Genomic DNA, 27,638 nt, shown 5'->3' on the forward strand with positions numbered 1-27,638 from the left:
AGGACCAAATGCAGTACTCAAGGCATGTTGTGACTTATCTACACTGGATGGACTATTACCTCAAAAAAAAAAAAAACGTTTTAATCTAAGTAAACCATAATATACCATCAAGTCCCCTAATCAAAATTATACAACATAATGATTGGAAAAAATATCCTTATACTCTCTACCCAGTGGAGAGATGGTGAGATACTAGCATCCCAGTCATTCCACCTTTCCCTCTTCCCATGTCCCTAACACCATAGGTGATTTGTGTCTGTTCTTCAACTTCAAATACATGGACCATACATGTATGTTTTTGTGTCCAGTTTTGCTTTCTTTCGCCATTACATTTGTGAGCTATGTCTACATGGTTGTAGCATGCTATAGTTGGTTTGTGTTCATCACTCTATGGTGCTAATTACCTTTCAAAAAAATACTTAATTTATAGAGCAATTTTTGTTTCATTCCTGAATTGAGCAGAAGGTACAGAGATTTCTCATGTAACCTAGCTGCATATGGGCACTGCTTCCCCCAGCATCAGCACCCCTCACCAGAGAGGTATATATGTGTTACCATTAATGAACCTACAATGACACATCATAATCACTCAAAGTGTGTAGTTTACATTAGAGTTCACTCTTGGGGTTGTATATTCTGTGGGTTTGGACAAATTTATAATGACATTTGTCTACCATTATGGTATCGTAGAGAGTATTTTCACTACCCTAAAAATCTTCTGTGCTCCACCTATTCATCCCTTTCCTCCCTACTTCCCAGCCCTTGACAACCATTGATCTTTTTACTGTCTCCATAGTTTTGCCTTTTCCACAATGCCACATAGTTCGAATAATATAATATGTAACCTTTTCAGATTGGCTTCTTTTACTTAGTAATATCCATTTATGTTTCCTCCATGTCTTTTCATGGCTTGATAGCTCATTTCTTTTTAGCACTAGATCATACTTTATTGTTTTTATGTATCAGTTTATTTATCCATTCACCTACTGAAGGACATAACTATACTGCTTCCGAGCGTTAGGGTTATGAATAAGCTGCTATAAATGTCAAATTCTACTTCTTCATTGATAGTATATAAAGTGTTTAACTTTTGTATATTAGTCTTATATCCTGCAGCCTTGCTATAATTGCTTATTAGTTCCAGGAGTTTTTTTGTTGATTTTTTTAGATTTTCTCCTTAGACAATTATGTCATCTGCAAACTAAGACAGCTTTATTTCTTCTTCCCAATTTGTATGCCCTTTATTTCCTTTTCTTGTCTTACTGCATTAGATAAGATTTCCACTATGATGTTGAAAGGCTGTGGTGAGGGGGACATCTTTGCCTTATTCCTGAACTTTGTGGGAAAGCTTCTTGTTTCTCACCATTATGCTGTTAGCTATAGGTTTTTTGTAAATGTTCTTCATAAGTTGAGGAAGTTTCACTCTCTTCCTAACTTGCTAAGAGCTTTTTTTTTTACATCATGAGTCAGTGTTTGATCTTGTCAGATGCTTTTTCTTCATCTATTGATATGAGGATGTGATTTTTCTTCTTTAGCTTGTTGATGTGATGAATTATATTAATTGATTTTTGAATGTTGAACCAGCCTTGCATACCTAGGATAAATCCCAGTTGGTCATGCTGCATAATTCTTTTTATACTTTTTGTATTCAATTTACTAGTATTTTATTGAGGATTTTTGCATCTATGCTTATGAGAAATATTGGTCTGTAGTTTTCTTTGCCTGCTGTGTCTCTGTCTGGTTTCAGTATTAGTGTAAGGGTAGTTTCATAAAATGAGTTAGGAAATCACCCCTTTCCTTCTACTTTCTGGAAGTAATTGTTAGATAATTTGGTATAATTTCTTCTTTAAATGTTTGGGAGAATTCACTAGTGAACTCATCTAGGTCTGGTCCTTTCTGTTTTGGAAATTTATTAATTATTGATTCAATTTCTTTAATAGATATAAGCTTATTCAGATCATCTATTTTTTATTGAATCTTGGCAGATTACATCATTAAAGGTCCATTTCATTTAGGTTATCAAATTTGTGGGCATGGAATTGTTCATAATATTCCTTTATTATCCTTTTAATGTCTAGGATCTGTAGTAATGTTCTCTCTTTCATGATTGATATTAGTAATTTGTGTCCCCTCTCTTTTTTTCTTAGCCTGAGTAGAGGCTTATCAATTTTATTGATCTTTTCAAACAACCAGCTCTTGGTTTTGTTGATTTTCTTTGTTGATTTCCTGTTTTTAATTTCACTGATTTCTGTTCTAAGTTCTGTTATTTCTTTTTTTTCTGCTTACTTTGGATTTAATTTGCTCTTCTTTTTCTAGATTTCTAAGGTGGAAACTTAGATTATTGATGTATGTTTCTCTTTTTTGATGTATGAATTCAATGTTATAAATTTCCCTCAGCCCACAAATTTTGATGTTGTGTTTTCATTTTCATTTGTTTTAAAATATTTTTAAAATTTCTCCTGATGTTTTTTTCTTTGAATCAACTGTTACTTAGCATTGTATTGTTTAATTCCCAGGTATTTTGTAATTTTCCCGTTACCCTTCTGTTATTGATTTCTAGTTTAATTCCACTGTGGTCTGAGAACAGACATTGTATGGTTTCTATTCTTTTAACTTTGTTAAGGTCTGTTTTATGGCCCCAAGTGTGATCTATATTGGTGAATGTTCCATGTGAATTTGAGAAGAATGTACATTTTACTGTTCTTAGATGGAGTAGTTTATTGATGACTGTTATATTCAGTTGATTGATAGGTGTTGTTGCCTTCAGCTATGTCTTTACTGATTTTCTGCCTGCTGGATTGGTCCATTTTTGATAGAACAACGTTGAAGTCTTCAACTATAATAGCGGATATATCTATTTCTCCTTGCAGTTATGTAAGTCTTGCCTAATATATTTTGATTCTCTGTTCTTAAATGCATATTCATTAAGGATTGTTATATCTTCTTGGGAAATAGACTCCTTTATCATTATGTAATCCCCAACAATATTCCTTGCTCTGAATTCTGCTTTGTTCAAAATTAATGTAGCTATTCCCACTTTCTTTTGATTAGTGTTATCATGGTATATCTTTTTCCATACATTTACTTTAAATTCACATGTATCTTTATATTTAAAATGGGTTTTTTGGGCACCTGGGTGGCTCAGTCATTAGGTATCTGCCTTTGGCTCAGGTCATGATCCCAGGGTCCTGGGATCAAGCCCCGCATTGGGCTCCCTGATCGGCGGGAAGCCTGCTTCTCCCTCTCCCCCTGCTTGTGTTCCCTCTCTCGCTGTGTCTCTCTCGGTCAAATAAATAAATAAAATCTTTTAAAATAATAACAATAAAATAAATAAATAAAATGCGTTTTTGAGGGTGTGGAGAAAGGGGAACCCTCTTACACTGTTGGTGGGAATGCAAACTGGTATATCCACTCTGAAAAATAGTCTGGAGATGCCTCAAGAAATTAAAAACAGAGCTACCCTATGACCCAGCAATTGCACTACTGGGTATTTACCCCAAAGATACAGATGTAGTGAAAAGAAGGGCCACATGCACCCCAATGTTCATAGCAGCAATGTCCACAATAGCCAAACTGTGGAAGGAGCCGAGATGCCCTTCAACAGATGAATGGATAAAGAAGATGTGGTTCATATATACAATGGAATATTACTCAGCCATCAGAAAGGATGAATACCCACCATTTGCATCAACATGGATGGAACTGGAGGGGATTATGCTAAATGAAATAAGTCAAACAGAGAAACACAATTATCATATGGTTTCACTCATATGTGGAACATAAGGAATAGTGTGGAGGACCACAGGGAAAGGGAGGGAAAACTGAATGGGAAGAAATAAGAGAGGGAGACAAACCATGAAAGACTCTGGACTCTGGGAATCAAACTGAGGGTTACAGAAGGGAGAGGGGTGGGGGGATGGGGTAACCGGGTGATGGGTATTAAGGAGGGCACGTGTGGTGATGAGCACTGGGTGTTATACGCAACTAATGAATCGTTGAACACTACATCAAAAAGTTGGCTGATTGAACATAATAAAAAAAAAATCAAGTGGGTTTATTGTAGACAACATAGTTGGGTCTTACTTTTTGATCCACTATGACAATCTTTGTCTTTCAATTTGTGAATATAGACCATTGACATTCAGAGTGATTATTTGATATTTTTAATTAATATTTACCATATTTATTTCTGTTTTCTATTTGTTGCCCTTGATTTTCATTTCTGTTTTTGTTTTCTTCTCTCTCTCTCTCTTTTTTTCTTTCTGTGGTTTTAATTGAACAATTTATGTGATTCTATTTTCTCTCCTTTCTTAACATATCAATTGTACCTTAAAAAATTTTTTTTAATAGTTGCCCTAGGGTTTGCAATATACATTTGCAATTAATAATGTTCATTTCAAAAAACACTGTACTATTTCACAGGTAGTACAAATACTTTATAGTAATAAAATAATCCTAACTCTTTTCTTCAGTCCCTTATATCATTCTGTCATTCATTTCACTTATACCTAAGTATAGACATGATATATAATATATGTACATAGCATATATAATCAAATACATTGTTGCTACTTTAATTTTGAACAAAGAATAAGAAAAATAAAAGTTTTATTTTATCTTCACTTATTCCTTCTCCAATGTTCTTTTCTTTATGTAGATTCAAGTTTTTGACCTACATACTTTTCTTCTCTAAAGAACTTCTTTTAGTATTTCTTACAAGGCAGGTCTACTGGCAACAAACTCTCTTAATTTTTGTTTGTCTGAGAAAGTCCTTATTTCTCCCTCACTATCAAAGGATAATTTTTCAGTGTACATAATTCTAGGCTGGTGGGTTTTCTTCTCTCAACACTTTGTATATTTCACTCTACTCTCTTCTTGTTTGCATGGTTTTAGAGAAGTAAGGTGTGATTCTTATTTTTGATCATCTATAAATATGATATTTTTCCCCTGTGGCCTCTCTCAGTATTTTTTTTTATCTTTGATTTTCAGTACTTTGTTAGGTTTTTTTGGCATTTATCGTAGTTGGTGTTCTCTGAACTTCCTGGATCTATGGTTTGGTGTCTGACATTAATTTGGAGAAATTCTCAGTCGTTATTGTGTCAAATATTTCTTTCCCTCCTTCCTTCCTTCCTTTCTTCCTTCCTTTCCCCCTTTCTTCCTTCTCCTTCTGATATTCCCATTATATATACGTTATACTTTTTGTAGTTGTCTCACAGTCCATGAATATCCTGTTCTTTCCCCCCCCCCCCCGTCTTTTTTCTCTTTGCCTTTCAGTTTTGGAGGTTTCTATTGAGATGACCTTAAGGTCAAAGATTCTTTCCTTGGCCATGTTCAGAGTACTAATTTGCCTGTCTAAAGATTTTTCATTTCTGTGATGGTGTTTTTGATCTCTAACATGATTTTTTGGTTCTTTCTCAGACTTTCTATCTCTCTACTTACATTGCCCATCTGTTCTTGCATGCTGTCCACTTAATCCATTAGAGCCCTTAGCATATTAATCATACTTGTTTTAGAATTCCCCATCTGATAGTTCCAGTATCCCTGCTGTATCTGAGTTTGGTTCTGATGCTTGCTCTATCTCTTCAAACTGTATTTTTGGGTTTTGTTTTGTTTTGCCTTTTACTATGTCTAATAGTTGTTTTTTGTTTTTGTTTTTGTTTTTGTTTTTTGATAGACAGACATGATGTACCAGGTAAAAAGAACTGCTGTAGATTGGTCTTTAGTAATGTGGTGGTGGTGTTTGGGGAGAGGGGGAGCACTGCATAGTCCTATGGTCCGATTACTGGGTCTCAGTCTTTTAAGGAGCCTGTACCACTAGACTGTGAAGTCCACATGTGTGTCTCCATTTTCCCCTTTCCTCCTTAGGTAGTTACAGGATGGCTAGGGCTGGAGTTGGGAATAGTATTGGTGGACAGTACCATAATTTAGTTAACCAAATCTCTTTTGCTGTGCATTTGTCTTTAATTTCTATCTAATTGAACAACACTGTAATGAACATTCTCAGAGCTAAATCTTTTTGCACATCTTTGATTTTCCTAGTGTAGAGTCTCTAGAAGGGCTGTTGTTAGATCAGTGGGTATGCAGCCTTTGATCTTTGATAGAAATTGACAAACTGCCTGCTATAAATTTCTGTCTCCACCAAAAATGATGACGTGCCTATTCCTTGCATGCTGACCAAAACTGAGTTGGCTTTATGTTCTTCTTTGCTAATTTGATAGGCAAAATAGAACATAGAAGAAAAAGAGGACTCTTCTTGCTTATAATTGTATTCGTTTTATTTGTGAGTTATAACTTTTAAAAATATGTTGAATGGCAATTTACTTTTCTTCCTTTTTGTGAATTGTCTCATTTTTGCCCTTAGCCTATTTTTCTTTTTAAGGCATTTGTCTTTTTCTTCTATTGTATCTTTAAGTCTTTATATAGTATGGATATTAAATCTTTGTCATATATCCTCCAAGTATTTTCCTAGGTTTTTGCCTTTTTGTTTTGTTTTTTGCTATTTTTATCATAGAGAATTACATTTTTGTGTAGCCAAATCATTGTTATCATACTTCAAAAGACCTTCCCCAGCTCAAGATTAAACATCTATTCATATTTTCTTCTTGGGCATTCAAGGTTTTTTCCTAACATTTAAATTTTTAATATTTATGTAATTAATTTTGGCATATACCGTGTATTAGAGAACTTTTTTTAATAGCCAATTTTAATCACATTTTCTTACTTATTATTGCTGGTATATGAGTAAACTAATGATTTTTATGTATGTATTTTAAAATTTGCAGTATTTCTCAAATTTATTCTAATTTTTAGTTGATACTGTTTTTTCTAGGTAAAAAAATTTTATATCTTCTTTCCAATATTAATGCTTTCTGTTTTATATTCTTTTATTTCTTTGGCTCTAATTTCTAGACCAGTCCTAAGTAATGGTGTGAATAATATGGTATTTTCTATTTTTTAACCAAAATTAACCTGGTATTTTCTTCTTTTGAATTTTACAAAATTAAATGTCTTTTTTGTGTGTGTGCTATTTTATTGTTGCAAAAACTCTGACATGTAGGAAGCCTTCAGTTACCTTTCCCTTTGCTTGATCAGCAAAGTCCTAGGTGGCTCCCTCTGGCTGAGTCTGAGTTGAGTTCATTCACAGGCCCAGGACTCTTATAAGTTGTAGACTGTGAGGTGAGCAAGGCATGAGAGTTCAGGGGCATTTTCTGTACATCTCTCCTCAAGCCAGTTGGCCACTTTGCCCAGTGATTACCAGAAAAGCCCATACATTCTAATGGCTGAGTTAGAATGGGGAACCCTTACAAATATCATTCTGTAGCCTGAGAATCGACTACCCTATAACTTCTGAAATGATATGATCCACTTGTAGTGTCTATTGTATTTTTCTGGCTTGTATCAATTGAGAGAAGAAATATTCTAAAATCACAGATCATTTTGTTATTTGGAATCTTTTAAAGTTGGGAGGTTGGGGATGAGGGGTCTGATTGCTCCTAGACTTTAATCTGTCCCCCTAGGTGAAGAGAGGTTTGGAATAGACCATGGGGAGCTTCCCCTGGCAGACACTCATCCTTGCTTTTCCCTATCTCTGTTCTGTGAAAGGCATATCCCATTCCCATTAGATGACTCTATCTTGATCCAGACAAACACCCCAAAACTGTGTGGTCCCTTAGCTCACAGGGAAGCCAGCTTTTCTGATAATTTCATGAAATGTGCTGGCCTAAAATGTGCCTCTGACCTTAGAGAGGCCTACAAGTCCCATATTATTGCTTCACATTAAAGTATTGAAGACTCATTGGAGGACTCAGCTCCTCATTGGAAAACTCATTGCTTCACACTAAAGTATTGAAGACTCAGATGGTACCTTCAAATCCAGTAGGGGTTACCCCATTAGGCTGGCCATCATCTCCTTAGCACAAGTCCCAGATGGGCTAGGTGGCTCCCTAGCAGGTTGTTGAGGGACAAGTGACAGGGAGGTTTTGATCTGGTGGGGCAGGGGTGGCAGTGGTTTGGCAGACAGTCCATGCGGGGGTTCCATTATACACCCTGCACACCGAGAGGAGGATGGATATTGGAGAGGGAACAGAGGCCTACCACAGAGCCCTGGTGTAGGTGCCATTTTGCCTGTGGCATCCCTGTCTGGCCGTCTGGACACTTGCTGCTGCCTGTGTTGTCTCTCTTCCTCAGTCCCCTTCCCTGGTGGGTTCCCCCTTTTGCTCTCCATCCCTGCTTAGTGCTTTCTCTCTCCCACCCTCCTCTCTGCACACTCTGTCATGTGTCCCTGCACTCCTGGCACCTGAGAAGGCATCCCGGGCATTTCCTTTCTCACAACTGCCAGGCTGCCAGTCTCCCCGGAAAGCTTCTCTTCCTCTGTGCTTCATGCCTCTTCCTTTCTCCTTCCATCTGTTTCCACTTTGTGCATCTATACTTGGCATTGTCTGTATTGCCAAAGAATTTAAGAGGGTTATCCAAAGCTTTTTGTACCCACAACTCTAAATAAATGGAATTGGATTGGGTCATTTTTTGTTTGTGGATGGAGCCAGAAACTTCAAAAGCTTTATACTTGCTGAGTTTATTTTTATTCAAAATAATTTTATTTCAGTAAATAAATAATAGGAACATGAATTTTAAAGTACTAGCCATATTGTAAATTACCACACTTTTCTATTTGAGGATTTTTGCAGCTATGATCAATATATAGGAGAGAAAGAGGGAGACCATGGGTGAAGATGTAAGGGCGGGTTGTTTTTGTTTGTCAGATCCCCAAATGGATAATAAACCATTCTCTGCATCATTGCTTAGGATCTTTTCTTAGCCCCTGCAGTACTGATTGGTCTGTTTTTGTTGTGTGTTTTGTTGCATGTCCACGTGCCTGTGTACATGATGGGCTGCGGCAACCCCAGGACGAGATCCTGACCGTCATCAGAAGAGTGGATGACAACTGGGCAGAAGGCATGCTGGGAGACAAGATTGGGATTTTCCCCTTGCTATATGTGGAGGTAAGATCACGCTCTCAGACATGCTTCCTCTCCCACCCTGCTGACTGTTTCACCAGGTGGGGTAGGGGGCAGGGCTGGGCTCCTGGCCTGGGAGCCCCTTTTCCAAGAGGGGAAGATGGGGATTGTGTTGGGTTTTTGTTCAGACTGCTATGCTGTGAGAATTGTCGCAGCTCCTCAAATTGTCTGTCCCAGGCCTGGCTGTAGACCACCTTACTGTATGGGCAGTGAAGGAGGGCTCAGATGCAGGTTTTCCTCACTTCTCATGGAAATCCTGTGCTGGCGCCCACTTTCCCCAGACTCTCCTAGGTACCGCTGCTCTTGTCTCCCCAGCCCCAGAGAAGGCAGCCTTCCCTGTGTCCCTGCAAACAGAGCTGAAGGACGCTGACTCTAGCGGGCCTTTTGCAGTCCTCCTAGGACTTTGGTAACCGGGCAACTCATCCAACTGCAAGTCCCTAAAGCAAGGATGATTAAGGATCTAGTCATTTCCTGTCCCTTTCTGTAACTAAGGAGCACTCGGTTTCCAGTAAGTTATGGGCAGTGGCTGAGCTGGGAGCATCTTTGAATGTTTGACCTGTAAACCCCTGTCCACTGTGGGCTGTTTGTGTGCAGGACTGTTTGCCCACTGTGTGTGCATGTGCCATTTGTCAGTACAAGTCCCATGTGTACACCTATGAGCCAACACACGCTTCATCTATTAATCCCTGCATTTATCCATACGGATCGTTTCAGCTAACGCTTACTGCATGCTCACTATGTGCCAACACTTTCAAGTACTTGCTCATTTAATTTTCTCAACAACGCTGACATAAGAAAGCCAGGAATGTCCCCACCTTAGAGATGAACAAATAGAGGCATGGAAAGGTCCCCTGGCTGATAAATGGCAGAGCTGGAACATAAACACAGGCTGTTTGCTGTAGACTTAGCCTTTCACTGCCCTGCCCTCCAGTACCTCCCACTAGCAGACCGTACTTCACTCAGCTTGGTGCAGGGTTCCACGTGCTGGTAGGTGACGCAGCCGGCTTTGCCACACCTTCCGCATGGTGTATGGTGCCACTAGGTATTTGTTAAACACATCTGGTGATTCCTGTCACCGCAGGATAAAATCCAAATGCTATAGTAAGACATTCACCACTCTTTGCAGTTTGACCCTCATCTGTTTTTCTAGTCTCATCTCTGATCATTTCCTCTCCTTTCCCTAAATGCTCCAGGCCAGTGGTTCTCTCACAGTAATTCTGGATAAACTGCCCAGGAGATTCTGAGACCCTCTCACACAATAACTCTTAAGTCCACACACATACACACACATAGAGCTCACACAGAGTCACACACGCAAATCTGTATGGACTCATACACACACTGACATACACTCTCACACACAAAGTTCGCACACACACACCCCCCTCTCTAGCACCTTGTAGGAGTCAACATTCCCCAAACACCTTGTAAGCTTCCACTTGTGCATTTGTTCCAATTTCCAGGGGTGTGTTCTTCATCCTGCTGCTTAAGATCGAAGAACCTGATGCATGAGTAACACTTACCATGCAGTCTAGAAGTGAAAAATCTGCCTTCCCAGACATTTGTAGCCAGGGGAACTTTTTTTTCCTAGGCAGACATACGAGTATACTCAAACACATATGCAGAAATGCTTACAGAAACTTTCTTATGATGGCCCCAAACTAGAAACACTGCATCAGCGGTGGAATGGATAAAGGATGGTATGTCCATACAGTGGAATACTATCCAGCAGAGAAAACGAGCAAAAGATTGCCACATTTAAAAGCGTAGCCGAATATCACAGACAAATCTTTTGAAAGAAGCCATACACAAAAGAGTATGTACGATTTTCGCTTTTAGGAAGTTCAAAGGCAGGCAGAACTACTCCAGGGTGACAGAAAGCAGAGCACAGGGCCTCTGCAGGGAGATTGACGGGAAGCAGCAAGAGGGAGGACTCTGGGAGGCCGAGGTGTTTGATATCTTAATCTCGGGAGTGCCTTACACAGTTGTGTGCGGCTGTAAAATGGTGTGCAGTTAACATTTGTGCACTTGAAAGTGCAGTTTAAGAAGCTAAGATGAAAGGAACGCCAAGGCAGGTCACACGGGCACCACTTGGGGACGGCCAGGTCAGACCCATCAGCTACCCGCCCTCCAGAAGGGCTCAGGCATCATCATGGAGGCTGAGGGCTTGGGCTCAGGGCTGGGAAACCAATCAGCTGGGCTCTCTGAGGACTCTCCTCAGTTGCACAGACACACTCAAAGGGCAAATGGGCCTGTCTGTGCCTTCCCGGGGCCTGAGTGCTCAGCCACCAGAGACATGCTTTCAAACACTTCTCCCTCGAGGACATCTAGGCAGGCTCCTTCCTCCTTCTGGCCCAGAAGCCCTCCATGCCCTATACCTCAGTGACAGTCCTGCCTCTGCTCTGAACATGGCTTCCTTACCCCTTTGTGTGTTTCCTCAGAGAGGATGCCCTGAGGGCCCCGAGGCTCAGGGGTGCTCTGCTCTCCTCCCAGGGGCAATGGCAGAGCAGGGCCAAAAGCAGCCGTGGGCAGGGGCCTTGCTCCTCTGGACCCACTCCTTCCTGGGCAGGGCCGTGGCCCGTGTAGTGCTGGCCCCACACCACGGCCCTGCCACAGCACCCCTGACCCGCTCTGAAACGGACTCCTGGCTTCTCACTCAGCAACCACTGAAGACAAGAAGCCCCAAATGGGTATTTCCTGGGACCGTTTCACTGTTTCTCTATCAGTTCCTTTTTGAGGTACTTGAGTGGCTCTGGCCCCCTTGTAGCCATAGGGATGGATTCCGGGGGTTGCAGAGTTCAGGCTGTCTTCCCTCCAGGAGGCAGAGCAGGCCTTTGAGAGACCAGGGCTTGGAGCTCGGGTCTTCTGCGGAGTTGGAACCCAAGCTTCCCATTGAGGCAGTTCCTGCCCTGTGCCTGACCCGGGAGGTTCTGTAAGAAGTGAACAAGAACTTTGGCTCTGCAGATTCTACGGTCCTCTCCTAAGCAGGGCTGTCTCTTCACCCCGGTCTTGCCGAGCAGGCCCGGTGGGAGAGATGGTGTAAAGCCAGGATGGAGCCGGCCTGGCCTGGAGCTACCGGCGGCCCGTCTGCTGAAAAGGGGGCCCCGGTCTCCGGAAATATCTATACTCCTGGTGTCCTGCAGAAATAACCCTCTCATCCACGCTCCCTGCAGTGCCCAGGGGCTTGGCTGCCCCGGTACCCCCGTTGGCGACCTGGGCCGGCTGCTCTCAGGCACTGACTCTGCCACGGGCTCCTTCACCCTCAAGTCCTCGCCGCTGCCTCCTGCGTGCCTTCCTTCCCTGCCTCGGACCTCCCCACCTTTCCAGGTGGAAAGGCTCTCTCGGCTTCCCCAGCCACTGGCCCTGGGTCTTCAACCTACCTCCTTGTTCTTTTCTCCTGGTTGGTTTCGTGAACAATCGGCATGGAGCAGCCATCCCCACACTGGGCCCATGGCACGTGTTGCTGACCCCGCCTCTCTGTCTGGTGACTGCTGGGCAGGGTGGCCTCGCTGGTGTCCACCCGGGACAGAGAACAGTCGGCGTTGCTGCGGCCCCGGGGGAGTGAACCCAAACCCATGATGGTGACGTGCCCTTCCTTCTGTGTCTCCAGGGGGCAAGGGAGCCCTCCTCCTCCATGTGTGGGGGCTCAGTACTGCCCACCGTGGGGTAAATGTAAGGCACTCTGCCCTTCTCATGCCCTGGCATGCCTGGGTCTGGCTTTGGGATTCCACCCTGTGGCGAGAGTAGACCCAACTGGAAGTTCTGCCAAGCCAGACCCATCATCCTGTCCATGGGGCTCCAAGATGGCAGGCTTGGCATCTGCCCTTCGTATGGATTTCAGGTCATCCCCTAAGAGCAAGGCCTATTTCTTGTGAGCCGTGGCAACCCCAGTGACAGAACCATGAATGGGCCTCGGGGCAGCTCAGAGCATCATGGGTTTCAGAGGTAGACCCCCCTGGGCTCAACACCATGTACTAGATGTGTGACCTTTGGCACATTTCTTATCCTTTCTGAGCCTATTTCCTCTCTCATACAAGGACAATAACATGGACCTCATGGGGATAGTTTTGAGGCTTCAAGACAATAACAGAGTGCATAGATCAGTCATGAGGTAGGCTCACAAGGGCCATCTCTGTTGTTGCTCTGCTATTATAAAGGTTTGTTGAGTGAATAATTGCTTAGTGGTCCATTCACATGTTTACTGAAGAGATCTGTGTCATTCCTTGGCATTGACCATATTTGGCCTCATATTTCTGAGTGTTTTCTCACAAGTGCTCACTTTCACTCCCCAGCGGGGTGGGAGCTCTTTAAAGGCAGGCATGCCCCTATTTCCGTGCAGGCATGACAGCCCCACCATGGTACCCTGAGCTGAGCCAGATGTGCACTTGGGTAATGTCAACAAGACAAGCAATTCAGATATTCACCTGCTACATGATGGGAGAGGTAGCTCACTTGAAAGCTGTTCCTGAAGAGCGTTCACGGGAATCAGCCTCAGTCTGGAGAGATCCAGACACAGGATGCAGGACTGTGCTCTGCCTGTTCTGCTCCAACTCTCAGTGGGGGATTCGCATGGAGACTTAGAAGGCACGTTAGGAAATTGGCCTGTGAAGCATGTCTGCAAGGAAAACCTCTCCACGGGCCCAGAATTAAGATCCCAAAGACCATGACAGGCTGGAAACACAGTTGAAAAGAATGATGAAATGCAATGAGCTTAAGTGTCAAGTTCTGCCTTCACATTTAGAAAATCAGTTGTTTAGGCAGAGCAATGAGGAGACCTGGGTCACCAGCAGTTAACCAAGAAAGACCTCCAAAGTTACCAGATGACATGATGGTGCTTCACTTCTGCTGAGTAGGATATTTAAACATTAGCTGCTCTTCAAGGTGAGTGCATATGTGGTTGGCTACCCAGGTGACCTTGTCACAGTGGGTCCACTTTCATGCTGGCTTGAGGAACAGCCAGAAAGGCCATGTGGCTGAAACCAAGTGGACAAGGGAGCAAGTGGTAAGAGGTAAGGTCAGTAAGGTGAAGAGGGTCAGATCGTATAGGCCCTTGAAGCCCTTTTTAAGAACTTTGGCTTTTGTTTTAGGTGAAATAGGAAACCGTTGAAGAACTTTTGAGCTTGATGACCTGACTTAAGGTTTAAGTGGACCACTTTGGCACGAGTGTTGAGCATAGATTGAGTAGCAGGGCGGGAGCATGTGTGGCAGGAGTGGAAACAGATCACAAAGCTATTGCACCATTCTAGCTGAGACATGAGGCTGCACAGGCCAGGGTAGTAGCCACAGAGATGGCAAAAGGCATCAGCTGCTCTATGCTGGTAGAACCAGCAGGAAGTGCTGATGTGATGCTGTGAAGTAGAAGAAATCAAGTTGTGCTCTGAGCAACTGGAGGAATGAAATCACCATTGACTGAGGTGGGAGATGGAGGGTGAAGTGGGCAGGGGCATATGGAGACCAGGAGGCCAGTTCTGGGCTGGCTGGGCTTGGGGTGTTTGTTAAACATCTGACTGGCATGTCAGATAGGCAGCAGATGTTCAGGGGTCAAGTTCAAGACAGAGGTCTGTGCTGAGACACTAACTTGGGGTCATTGGCATGTGAATGGGCCACTGTGGGCATGGATGCACCTGGGAAGGGTCCAAGAGCAGAGCCCTCCTGTAGTTCGGGGCGTGTCTGGTCCTGCCCCTGACACCAGCCCCTTCATCTCTAGTCTGCCCTCTACACCATACCTGAACAGTGTTTCTCTCAGATCCACCCTCCCCTGCCCTCCACCCCAAGCCCCAGCTTTCTCCTTCTCTCCTAGCCTGGGCTCCATGGCCTCCAAGGTGGTGATCTCCAAACCTGCCATGAGATGCCAAGACCCAGCTTCACAACTTCTACCTAGTATGGCGGCACCAGACTCTCTCCAAGCACCCAAGATTCCAACCACCCAAACTTCCACATTGCCTTTCCTAGCTCGGGGCCCCTATGCAAGGACCCGTAGAGCTCCTCTTCACTCTTCAAAACCCAACTCAAATGGTCCTCACTCCATAAGACCATTCCCTGAGCCCTATGACCCTGTTTATGTAAAGGTTCAGGGCTTCAAGCATTTCTTAAACTTGTTCACTCCTCTGCTCAGATCAAGGTCTTTCGAGTCAGGGACTTTGTTCATTTTTAATACCCTTAGCACTTAGCAAAGTGACTGCACATAGTGGGTGCTTAATAAATGTTTGTGGGAGTGACAGCTTGTCAGGAGATCAGCGCAAGAATTAGCCAGGAACCATTTTCTGCATCTAGCAAAAGTCAGTGATGGTCCAGAGCCAGAGGCTGTTTGGAGGACTTGGAGGCACACTGAGGAGAGGTGGGGAGGGGGAGGAAATGGGGGTTGGACTGGTTTTTAACTTTAAAGACACAGCACGTGATGTTTAGAGGGGGCCTAATATGGGGACTGGCTGTCTGGAAGTCGCAGAAGGAATGCTTTGCCTTGCTCCTGGATTTTGGAGTTTGCCCACCTCTTCCTTTATCAGTCCTCTCCCAGGCCGACCGGCACCTCCCCTCACACCTGTACACCTTTGCTGGGTCTCACTTTCCCCCCATGGACTGCAGGGTGCACAGACTTGTCCCCTCACAGCTGTGTGCCATGGCCTGTCCCACTTGCTCTGGACTCCATGGCTGCGTGGGGCCAGCTCCCACCCGTCTGAGGACACCCCTTTGTCTCACTTCCAGCCTTCACTCACATAGCTCCTGAGACTGAGCCCCACACCCTTTCGGCCAGCTCCCACCCCTCTGTGAGAGACCCTTGGTTTGACCTCTGCCCCTGCTGGGGTGCGGGCTTCCTCCTTGTTCCCACCAGGCTCTGCGCTCACCCCGGTGTAGAGACTGTTCACATCCACTCAACCTGAGAGCATGCTGCGGGCAGGACTCCATCTGCCTCCTTCCCTTCACATCCCCAGGGCTCGGCACCCAGAGAGGGTGCAGCGGCAGGTTTCAGTGAGAGAGTGAGCCCCTCACCCCTGAAAACTGGCTCTCCTGTGCTCCGTGCTGATGCAAATATGCAGATGTGTAGCTGAAGACTGTTCATCCTATGGACAGGGGGTGACATTGGTAGAGAGAGGCTGTATCGTCAGCCCTGAGCACACCCAGGCCCAGAGGCTGGCCGCAGATGCCAGAGAAGCACTGTTTGGTCTTCGTGCCCACTGGCAGGACTGCTGGGCTGGAAGTGGTGCTCTTTCCTTCCCTCTTGTATGTCATCTGTCAACCTTTGGTTAACATACGCACATTAATGCATTTCCTTGTTTTGTGCTCTGATATTTAAACATGTAGATGAGGGGATGGCCCTCTGGGTTCCTTGGAGGCTGAGAAAGATGCGAAAGCAAGCTGATCGAAGTGGGCTTGCTCCTGCTCTTGATGAGAATTTATTCAACTCACACGTGGTGGGACAGTGGCTGTCTTTGGCCACACCTGAAAGGGTGCAGGTTGACTCTGGGACTTGCAGGTGTCTCTCCTATGCCCTTTACCTGGGGACATCCCACACTCCAGAGGTGAAAGAACCAGATCCCTAGGGCTTTGAGTCTAGGGAAGATTGTGCCTGGATGCCAGGTGTGGCACAGGAAGGGAAGAAGTTGGGAAGAGGGATGATGAGCATAATAGTTGAGGTATCAGTACTTGCTGTGACAGGTGAACCTTGAGACCCTAGGGCTTAACCGCAATAGAGGGTCATATCTGGCTGTTCTGGTTGGCTGGGCTCATGCAGGCACCAGGGAGAGCCTGCCAATGGGGCTCTGCCATCTTTAACACATGGGAGTGAGGATAAAGCAGGAGTTTCATAGGCCAGGCCTGGCAGTGGGCGTCAGACCACTACCCACATGCTGTGGCCAGAACTCAGCCACATGGCTGCCTGACCACAAGGCCGCTGGGGACCCAGGAGGTTGGGAGGAGTGGATCCTCCCAACAGGAGGGGCTGCCCATTTACAGTGCTTTTTAGTTTTGTTCAGTGTGGGTTTCATGAGGAAATAACATGAAATGACAGGCCGTGTTCAGAGGACCCCTAAGGAAAATCTCTGTGGAAGTGTCCCTTCCCTACCAACCTGTGAAGGCATTCCATTGTGCAGCAGAACCAAGATAAACCTGGAGGGGTGGGCAGGCGGGTAAGTGAGGGCTCTGGTGAAGAGCCAGGAAAGGGGTACGTCTTAAGTGGTTATCAGAGTCATGGGAACGCTTCGCTCAGTTTTATGTTGGACAGGGCACCGTGAGGGGAGAGTAAGGGAGAGAGAAGAGATAAAACCCAAGGAATTGCAGGGGACAATTGATAAGTGGCCCCTGCAGAAGAGTCGGGAGGGGATGAGGGCCCACCTTGTGGACGGGGAGAAATCCACCCTTCAGAGGGAGGAGGAGATGAATGGGGAAGGTTCTGAGGTACACTGAGGCCTGGGGGTTGTTCAGAGTTTATTCCGAGTTGTCCTGCTCTTAGCTATGTGGCAGATTATTTGTTGAGAATGACAAGGTTCAGGGCTTAAGAACAGAGGCCATGTGGGGGCTTTCAGGGGAAGATTGGTGGGGGGATGTGGGAGAGAGGCAGGAGCTGAGGGAGGAAGTGAAGGGTGGGCAGAGGGCTGCTGGGCTTGGGGTGCTAGTGGAACATGTGTGCAGGGCTGCAGGGTGCTGTGGGAGGCTGAAGGTGCTGACCACTAGCTGTGGAGCCAGAATGGGGACCTGGCAGGGTGGTTTGGAGAGCAAAGATGACTCAGGAGAGAGAAGGCCCCCAGGCTACAGTAATGATGGGAGGAAGCCCGGGTACAAACAGGTGTGAGGGACTGGAAGATGGAATTTGAAGGTTGAGCATGTGCTGAAGTCCATTTTCTCTCCCTCTGACACTCCAGATGCATCAAAGACAGCTCTGCCATTCATCAGCCCACAGTTAGCTGGCTGCACCCCAGAGTGGCTTCTGCAGAAAGCCTGTTTCTCAAACCAGGAGCCAAAGCATGGGCATATGGTGGATCTGTCCTCTGGCTCCGGCTGCCCTAGGACAGCGCTGCCCTGTCCTGTTTCCTGCCCTTCCGCTGCTTCCACATGAATCCTTTGTGGCCTCCCACAACTGTGTGTGGTCCTCACCGACCTGAGGGAAGGAGCCCCAGTTCTCAGGGCCCGGGAGGCCTGGAGCCCCTGCAGGCATGTCTCAGGGGTGCTGTATTCTGGATGGTGGGAGAGATGGGGGAACAGGGCTAGGCTCTAGAAAGTGAGGTGGGGGGCAACCTCATCCCAGGGAGCCCAGAGAATTCCCACTTTGGGGAACCAGACCCCAGTCCTCTGTTGGTGCCAGTAATCATAAACCCCAGTCTTTGTGTGGAATGAATCCTACGTGGTGTTAGGGAAAACTGTTGATGGGATGATGTTTCTAGATCCTGGAAAACTGATGGAGGCAGAAACGAAAATCCTGAGTTAGCCAAATAAATGAAATGACAAACTCTGTAGTGGTGGTTACTCATGACAACTGTTTCCCACTTGGGAGTCCTTGTCTTCAGCACAATAATTACAACGTACGTTGTTAGACAGCTTGGTTCTAAGCTTCAGTTGATTACAATGTTGAATTCAGTTTGTCTTGCTCATGTAGCACAGTTGTCTCCTTGTCACTTCAGAATTTACAAAAAGAGAACATTATTTTGAACCTCCATCTTGAAATATGGTATCAAAGCATTTGGCAATAACTCATTAGCACAACTGACCGCTTTTATTGGGAACAAACTAACTCTGAGGTTATTCATTGTACGTGCTCCGTACTGTTCTACAGTTGTGGACAGTGCTTCCGTGCCTTGGCTTCACCATCTCCCAATGCAAAGGAGATTGCTCATGATTTCATCAACTTTGTCTTGGTTTTCCAGCTCCTTGCCTGGGGTGGGCAGTGTGTTTTCAGGGAGGAAGATGAGGAGGGTGTGTGGCTTCTAAGGGAATGCCCATGCCCAGGTTCCTGAGGAAAGCAGCAGAGACACTGGACTCAGAGACTCTCTTCATCCCCTCAGCACCGTCCACAGACCCTCCACTGTACATGGGATCCAGGGTGGGCAAATTCGCAGGTATGTTCCTGGTTGGGGGGTGCTCATTCTTAGTCACCACTCCTGGTCTCTGTGTCTCCCTCCTCCTTCCAAGGAGTCTCCTTGCTCCTCAGAGGGAAAGCCAGCATGTCAGGAAGTAAATATGGGCAGTGGGAAGAGGAAAAGGGACTTCTTACTTCCTGCTCCCAGTTGCCCTGCCCTTCCCTCCCATCTGGGAATGCTGGACCTGGGGTTGGAAGGCCTATTGTTCTACGTATATGGACTCTGGAAGCAGAGGCTTACATGGGCTTTATCCAGCTATTTGATGATTCTGCAGTGAACTCCCCCTGCCTTCGAAATGTGAATGGCGCCACATGAGAAAGTCGATCAGGAGGATCCCATGAGGTAACAGGTGCAAGCCCCGTGTGGATGGTCTGGCATCACACGAATGAAAGTAACAGTTCTCCAGCCACTGTCATCCACATGCAAGCACTTCTCAGGGAGACAGAGGAGATGGAAGGTTCTTGACAGCTGAGGACACAGCCAGCCATTCCCCACACTCTCAGCCGTCCACCAAGTGGGGCTTAGTGGCTCCCAGCCTGAGGAGCTCTCCCGGATAAAGGGCATTGTCTACTTACTTTTTATTTCTTTTCCTTTATCATTCTTTACTGCCTACAAATAACCAGCTCTGCTAACTTATATGAAATTTTGGCAGAAACGCCCTGGTGCTAACACGGGAATGGTTTTTTTTCTCCCCGACTCCACTTCTCTCTCCCCACACGTTACTCTCAGGGCTGTTAGAAGTTCAGAGTGTGTGCAGACAGGTGGGGTCTGGAAACAGTGATGCTGACACCAGGTACTCACTGGGGACCCACAAAAACCCCCCAAGCGTCAGGTTAGTGGCCTGATAAGGCTTCAATAACATTTTACCCTGATGCTCTTTTAAAACCAGTGACGTGCAGCTGCGTCTTCACATTTTACTGCAAGGTGAGTTTATGCAGCTGCAGATCTTCCCCACAGTTCTCCTGCCCTTGGGGCCTCCCTCCTGGCCAGGTGTGCTGCTGTGGGAGCCGGTGGGCGGGCCTGACCCCAGAACCTTCCACAGAGGTGGCACATTTTCTCTATGTAGCACATTTTACCAGACCTCACCCATTCTTTCCTGCAGAGAGATTCCGTTTGAAGCCCACTGCTGAAATTCCTGCTGTCTGTGGAAGGAGATGAAAAGCAGCCTCAGTGAAGGGAACTGGCAAGTGAGAAACGCAGAACCCTCATAGACAGATGGGAGCAGATTACGCCTCTGACTGGGGCAGTTGGGTGGGTGGTTTGAGCATCTTGGGGAGTTGAGCTCAGAGTTTGATTGGAGTCTTTTTTATGTCCTCTATCTCTCCTTAACACCCGTGCTTGGAAGTATAGTCATAGTAAATGTTCCAACGTGCTCGTCTACAAATTCTGTCTTCTGTGTTGTTTCTGGTTCTATTTCTACTGACTGATTTTTCTCCTCTATAGAGATCTATAAAATAGATTTGTAGATTGCATTTTCCTGCTTCTTGGCATTCCTGATATTTTTAATTAGCTACCAACTTTGTGAATTTTGCCTTTTTGGATGCTGGATATTTTTTTTATTCCTATAAATATAGCTTAAGCTTTGTTCTGGGATGTTGCTAGATCACTTACAAACAGTTTGATGCTTTTGAGCCTTGCTTTTAAGCTCTGTTCCGAGGGACTAGGGCAGCCTCTAACGTAGAGCTAATTATCCCCACTTCTGAATCTATAATCTTCTCCACTCCGTGCCCTATGATTTACAAGGTTCTTCACTCTTGAAGGTGGGAATGCAAACTGTGCCCAGCTTTGCATGAGCCTCAGGAATTGTTCTATCTTCCCCTTTGGGTGGTTCTTTCCTCAGCTCTGGGTAATTTCCTATGAATGCCCTCATCAGTACTCGGCTACAGACTTGGCGGGGGCACCCCTCTGCAGATATCTCCTTTCCAGGACTCAGGTCCACGGGCCCCGGCCACTGTGGGCTCCCGGGCCCCCAAACTCCCTCTTCCCAACTCAGGGAGAAGCCCCAGAGCCCAGGTGAACCAGAGGCCTCACGTGGCAGGCTTCACCTCTCTCGACAGTCACTGTCCCGAGCTGCTGATGCCCCGTGTCTAAAAGCCATGTTTCGTGGATCTGTTCTCAGCGTGTCAGGCAAGAGCGTAAACATGATCCTTGTTCCATCTTGGCTAAGTGGGTGTTAACCTGGGACAGTTTCGGGATTTTGACAATAAGTCATTGTGTTGTACACTAGAAACTAGTATGAGTCGTATGTCAGCTCAATCTCAGGAGGACTGGGGCGAAAGGTAAACAGGGCTGAGAAAGTTAGACTCACGGGGGTATTTTTGGCGGAACAGGAGAGCTGGAGGTCAGCTGTAGCTTTCCAGTGCTGCCTGTCCCCAACTCCAGTGCCAAGAGTCAGTAGTCAAGGACTTTTTTAGAGAGATGAGGAACGGGTGAAATCCTTTGAGGCAATTGTTCACCCCGGATACTGGTTACGACTGAGTTCCAAACACGGTCCTGTGGTCCAGCTTTGAAGGTGAGCCAGGGGGTGCGTTTGTCACACTGCTGCTGGTGTTTGCCTCCATTTCCTTCTTCCCATGTGGCCCCACTTCCCCACCTAGCTTCTCTGAGGACACTGGAGCTCACCGGGTCAGAGGCAGTGTGGGAACAAGACCTCAGAAAGGACACGGGAAAGAAACTTCTCTGGATTTCTGCCAGAGACTGTTGGGGGAGGGGGCTTTGCCATTTTGCTTAAAGGCTGTTTCATTTTTTCTTGCTGCTGGCCCGTTTCTTACGAGCTTCTACAGCAGTGGGCCCCCACCTTGACTTGGCTACAACTCCTGCCTGCATTTCTGTGTCCAGGTGCGGACCGTGCCTTCATGAACACTGAATGCACTTAGCAGGGCAACTCGCAGGCACTCAAGAGAGCACTGGCCGAGGAAGGCTGTGGGCAGAGCAGACAGGACTTGTTGGGAGCCAGGCAGGGCAGGTCCTGGCGTTCCTTGTTTCCTCTGCATCTGAGCAAAGTGGTCCGGGAGGCCAGCTCCTAAACCCTAAAGCATTTTTAGCCATGGAGAGATTTGACTCTGGATGTTAATAAGGTGACAGGAGAATAAGCAGGGTGCCTTGCCTTCACCCCCTCTTTCCCTTACTTTACAGCTGGAGGCATGACACAAAGACCTAAGACAGTTCCATGGGAGAGTAAGACTTCAGTTTCATGCATTTGGCCCAGCTGCGATCTGGGTCTGCACCTTTTCCTGCCAGTCTCTGCACCCCCAGGCTTGATGCCTGCACACACGTGTGTGATCATCAGGGGTTTCCCCAACAAAAATAGACAAGTGCATAGGTACCAGCTCCCCTGCTTCCTCACTTCTTTACCTTTTTTTGAATTACTTGTGAAGTTAACATCTTGTAATATAATATTGTACATTCCATAGTTTCTGGATTTGTTGTTGTTGTTTGTCTTCCTAACTACAAATGTAAGAAGCCAGACCCTGTAGCACATAACTTTTTTCCCTTCTCAGTCTTGGCATGGTGCTGGCACAAAATAGGCAATTCGTGCATTTGTGTGGTATTACTGGGTTGTGAGCCAATATTTCACACAACTAATCAAAGTATGAGGAGCGACCCATCACCACTTCTGAAAAAGTCGTGGCTGGGATGCTGTCAGCACATAGGACTTAGCCGGTCCCTGTGAAACCACCTGTCCTTGCTCACCAGTCTCACCAGGAGCATTGTGGGGACACAGAGGATCCTCACAGTCTTCCCCAAGCCTGAGAGGTACAGCTGTCAAGTGGGCCCAGCAGAAAGCAAGAAAAGGCTTACATGAATTTCCATCTTCAAGAGACAGGTAGGGACTGAAAGTGTCTCAACCTGGGGACAGCTGAAAACGCAGGTGACATTGGAAAAGAATTGCCATTCCTGCACCCCTTGTCCAAGCCTGTCACTTGTGCCGTGGCCTCAAGTTCATCTAGTGGGAAACCAAGCATGCCCACCATGTACTTGTGTAACTGCTTTTGCCTTTGGCCCCAGCTGCTTTTCCTCCTTCCCCTCACATGTCACTCCTGTGGACAGTCTTACTCCAGCATACCAAGTAGGTAAAGATGGGTTCTCTTCTCACCTAACTGGAGCACCCCACTGGGCCCTCTGGGACCTCGGACTGTTTTTGTCTTCACCTCTTGTTACTGAGGGAGACAGATTCCTCCAACTGCTCCCCACAGGCTGTCCTGAGCTGTCCTCTCCCACCTGCCCTCCCTCCACCCTACTTCCTTAACTCAGTTTTCCACATTCCTGTACTGTCTCTTCATTTCTATCTTTTCTTTTGGAGTAGTCCAGGCCAGTGGCTCAGAAACTTCAGTGAACATTAGAATCACCTGGAAGGCTCCGGGCCACGGAGAACCTGATGCAACAGGTCTGGGTGGGCCCCAATCTAAGAAAGAAGTTGGGGAGGAAACTTGTTTTGTCAGATTCCACTTAGACCCAAGGGTGGAACTTGGCCATCGATGTGGGAGCCGCCCACCCAGGCTGAGTCCTGCTTATAAGGCCCCCCCTCCCCCTTGGGCAGGCCGTGGTGGTGGTAGCTGTTTTTCAGATGTGACGGTAAAAGCATTTTTAGCCATGGAGAGATTTGACTCTGGATGTTAATAAGGTGACAGTGGACTATGTCTTGGCTGAGGTTCAGGGCGTGTGTTTAGTGCAGAAGGAACAGCGTGTCTGGTTACAAACATATCCATCTGCAGTCACTAGGGTCATCGGGGGACTCTGGTGTCTTCCCTCCAGAGCTGACCAGGCTTTAGTGGAGACATCTGCCCTGCAGGTCTGAGCTGCCTGCCCCACCATTAGTTCTGAATCTTGACAATGAATTATTGCCAAGATTGACTCTGGGGGCCTGTTGCAAAATGCCTCACATGTCGTTGTCCTGTTTTTTCCTGTTACCTTTTATTAATGCTTCCTGTTTGGAAAGGAGGGGGTGTAAGTTGCTGGTGGCCGGGACCTTTTTAAGATTCAGGTCAAATGCTCACGCCATGCATGTGCATATCGGGAGACTTTCTATAGCTACCACAACTCAGCCGATCATCGCAACATCAGGAAACGCAGCTAATTCTGGCTTCATTTGGGTTCTGCTTGACTTACTCAGAGAAACTCAAAGCTATTCTTGGTTGCTTTTATTTCTTCCAACTCTTCAAAGTGAGAGCAATTAAGAGTAATAGTTTGAAGCTATTGAGGACTCTCCTTCTGTTGTGAGCAGAGACAAAGACTTGGTTTGTCGACCTCACTTTTCCAGATGTCTCTGTTTGCATTGATTTTCCTGCCTACCTCCCTGCCCATAGACCCTTAGCACACTGCAGAGCTGTGTTAGCCTCTCTAGGAAACAATTTTAACGAGATTCTAGAAGGTTCCAAGTTGCCACAACACTTCCTTGGGGCTGGCCCCTCGTAGGTGAGGGCAGCCTATCCTCTATACCACAGCCGTGCCGGGAGGACTACACTGACAGTGTCTCCAAGGAGCAAATGCAGCGCACACACAGTCTGGCCGACTTCTGCTGTAAAATAGGAAGACACCTGCCTGTGCCAGGGCCATTGTCAAGAGCTGAAGATCTGTTTGTTCCTTCATTAGGTCTCTGTGGGCGTGTCTTAGCCCTTGGCTGAGAGAGCTCTGCAGGCTCTACCTTTCAGACCACCATTCATTTCTTCGTTCACACCCATCCCTTCTTTTGTGCATTCATTCACTGAGCACCTGCTAGGTGCCAGGCCCTGGGGGAGGCAGCTGCCAACAAAACAGAAGAGAAATGTCTTGGAACCCCCATTCTAGTAGGAGGAGACAAACAATAGAGAAAAGAAACAAATTCTAGAGGGTAGTATGTTCTCTGTGGAGAAAAAGAAAGCTGGCAAAGGAGGGGAGTGAAGCTGAGGTGGAGGGGACTATAACTTTAATTAGCATGCTTGGAAGGCCCCCCTGGGAAGCGACCTACGAGTGAGCACCGCAGGTTCCAGGTGGTGGCCTGAGCTGGCTCATGGCCGAGGGGCCGTGGTGGCCAGGGTGACTGAGCAGGCTGAGTGTGGTGAGCTCCAGGAGGCAGTGGGAGAAGGATCACTCTGAAGACGTCGGTGTTTGCTCCAAGTGGGTGGGTCTGGGTCTGGGTCCATCTCTCTTCTGGACCCACTCCCCACTCAGTGCATACAGCCTTTGTCCCTGGGTCCAGGGACTCTCCCTGACCATGTCCTTGTCATTCATGAGCCCTCCCCTGCCTCCACCTAGGGGGCTTTGTTAGTGTAACATGAATGTAGAAAGAACCTTCTAGACTAAAAGTTTTCAAGTTGCAGTGGTCAGAAACCCAGGTGTTCTTGGGCCCCTTGGTCCATGGGACGCTACCTCTCACCCTTTCCCAGCCACCCTGTCCTCCATCTTGTCTCTAAGATCCATCTCACACAGTGACCAGAGCCATCCCTACAAAAAGGTAACTTGAGTGACCTCACCCCTGCTAAGCCTCCTCTGGAATCCATGGCTCTTAGAATCAATCCATACTCCTCACTGTAGCCTGCAGACCCATGGAACCAGCCTGGCCTCACCCCTGCCCTGCTCACTGCCGCCGTGGCGCCGGCCTTTCCCTGCCCTGGCATACAGCAAGGCCCCAGCCACAGCACCCGTCCCCTGGGCACAGCCCTGCTCTGCCACTCACCAGACTTTCCCCTCCCTGTGCCTCAGTTTCCTCCTCTGTAATCTGGGGATAACATACCTACCTCACTGTGCTCAGGTACGGATTAAATCAGGAACCTAAGTGCACAGAACACGGGTTGGTTCAGAGTGCAAACTGTGCATTAGAAAATAGAATTCCCTTTAACAGTATTGTTAGACCCCTGTCTAGAGAGCAGGAAGAAGAAACACCCAAGTCTTACTGCAAAATTGTGTTTTACTGCTGGAGCGTCATGTGTGAGGCCTGTCAGGTGCATGCAGAAAAACAACTTCGATGCTTGAAAAACTATATTTGGAGTAGGCTTCTGTTTCATTCAGAGTGAAGGAAAACAGTCATTTGGAGGGTGAGTATCCATGGACTGGGTAGGGCGAGGGAGCCTGGTCTGGAGTAATCAAGCTTTTGGGAAATGGGGCACCAGAGCCCCAGGTGGGTGCTTCAGCGTGGGGGAGGCAGGGGAGTGCCCGCGCAGGCGCTCGGTTCAGGGCTGCACCAGTCACCTGCAGAGGAAGGCCACTCTGACCCAGGGCTGCACTGGAGGTGCCCCTCGCTTTCCCAGCCAGCTCCCCACACTGGAGCCCTGTGCTGGCCAATCACAGAAGCGAGGCCCAGAACCAGGTACAGAAAAATACTCCGGAGGGGGGTCCATTTATGTTTCTGGAAACGTTTTTATGTTTGGAAGGGGATGAAGGTATAGCTGAAACTCTGCTCTTGTTTGTGTGTCTCTTGCTAAATTGGCAACCCAGTTCATATATTAACATGTTCTCAAATATATAAATTTGGGGGAGAATTGGTTGGGTTATCATTGGGGGTTTTTTGGTCATAGTAAGTGTTCATACCCTGTTCTTGGATCCAGCTGAGAAAAAGATGAGTGTGTGAGATATGGAAGCTTAAAGGTTAACTTTATTATAGATAAATCTCAGTAGAAGAACATAGATCAGATCTGGAAGCAGGGGAACTTGCTGGTTCCTCACCCTCCGAGCGTAGACCTTGGGACCTCTCTGCCCATCAGAGTAGAGACTGTAAAACCAACCCCCGGCCCCCACCCTGCCCGGAATTGCTGCCCCGCTCCGGGGCCTCCAGCTTCAGACTAGGGTACCTCCAACCAGTCCCTGGAGATGAACCAGGGACAGGGGACATCTCTGTCCACTAGAGATGCACACTGAGCAGTCACAGGTGAAATTATGTGGTTCCTGCAGTTTGTTTTAAAATCCTCCAGGAAATCAGTGGAGGAGGGCAGACAGTCCGTGGCACAGGAACAGCAGAATGGTGTGGTTGCTGAAGCTGGATGATGGGGCTGCATCCTCCTACTTCTGTGTCTGATATAAAAAGTTAACAAATGCTGTGCCGTGTCTTCCCTCCCAGCAGTCAGATGGGGAGGGGACAGGAGCAGAGGCCAAGCAGGCTTGCCACAGTTGTTTCCTCAACTCTGATTTGTAAGATAGAAGCAGTCATGAATGACAGGTAAGCTGGTGTGGCCGTGTCCCCAAACTACACACAATGCCAAGCATCAGGCCAGACTTGGCCTGCGGGCCAGGTTTGCTGGCCCCTGCTCCGTCCTCTGCTTAACCTCTCTGGGCTTCCATTTTCCTACCATTTTGGCCCGGATTTCTTTCCCCCTTCTGAGCTCTCCGAGCCGCCCATGGGAGCACAGTGCCAGGAGAAGCTCCCTGAGGGCTCTGGAGTGTGACAGCTTGGTCTGTGCTCCCACTAGAGAGCACAGTGGGACTCTGTGACTCAAGACACTCAAGACACCACCACTCAGCCAGGGCCAGAAACCAAGCCACCCAAAGGAGGGAACCTTTGCTAGACCTTCCGTGAAACGTCAGACTCGAAAAAAATACTGCATCTCACTAGACTAAAAAACACCAAAGTCTTTTATGGCACCTC

General features: G+C 46.7%; 1 protein-coding gene across 3 annotated transcripts in view; it reads left to right on the top strand.

Moving 5' to 3' along the window:
- The window catches only part of SH3RF3 (SH3 domain containing ring finger 3), a 361,498-nt gene that overhangs the window by 214,775 nt on the left and 119,085 nt on the right, over window positions 1-27,638 (top strand). For all 3 annotated transcript variants that reach the window (XM_025869126.2, XM_073897932.1, XM_073897934.1), the window contains exon 3: window positions 8,904-8,999. In XM_025869126.2, coding sequence (XP_025724911.1) covers window positions 8,904-8,999 — 96 coding nt within the window. The remainder of the gene's footprint in view (window positions 1-8,903; window positions 9,000-27,638) is intronic.

Source organism: Callorhinus ursinus, unplaced genomic scaffold (genome assembly GCF_003265705.2).
Source record: "Callorhinus ursinus isolate GAN/ISIS: 27379988/994484 unplaced genomic scaffold, GSC_fseal_2.0 scaffold10, whole genome shotgun sequence".
NCBI classification, from domain to species: domain Eukaryota; kingdom Metazoa; phylum Chordata; class Mammalia; order Carnivora; family Otariidae; genus Callorhinus; species Callorhinus ursinus.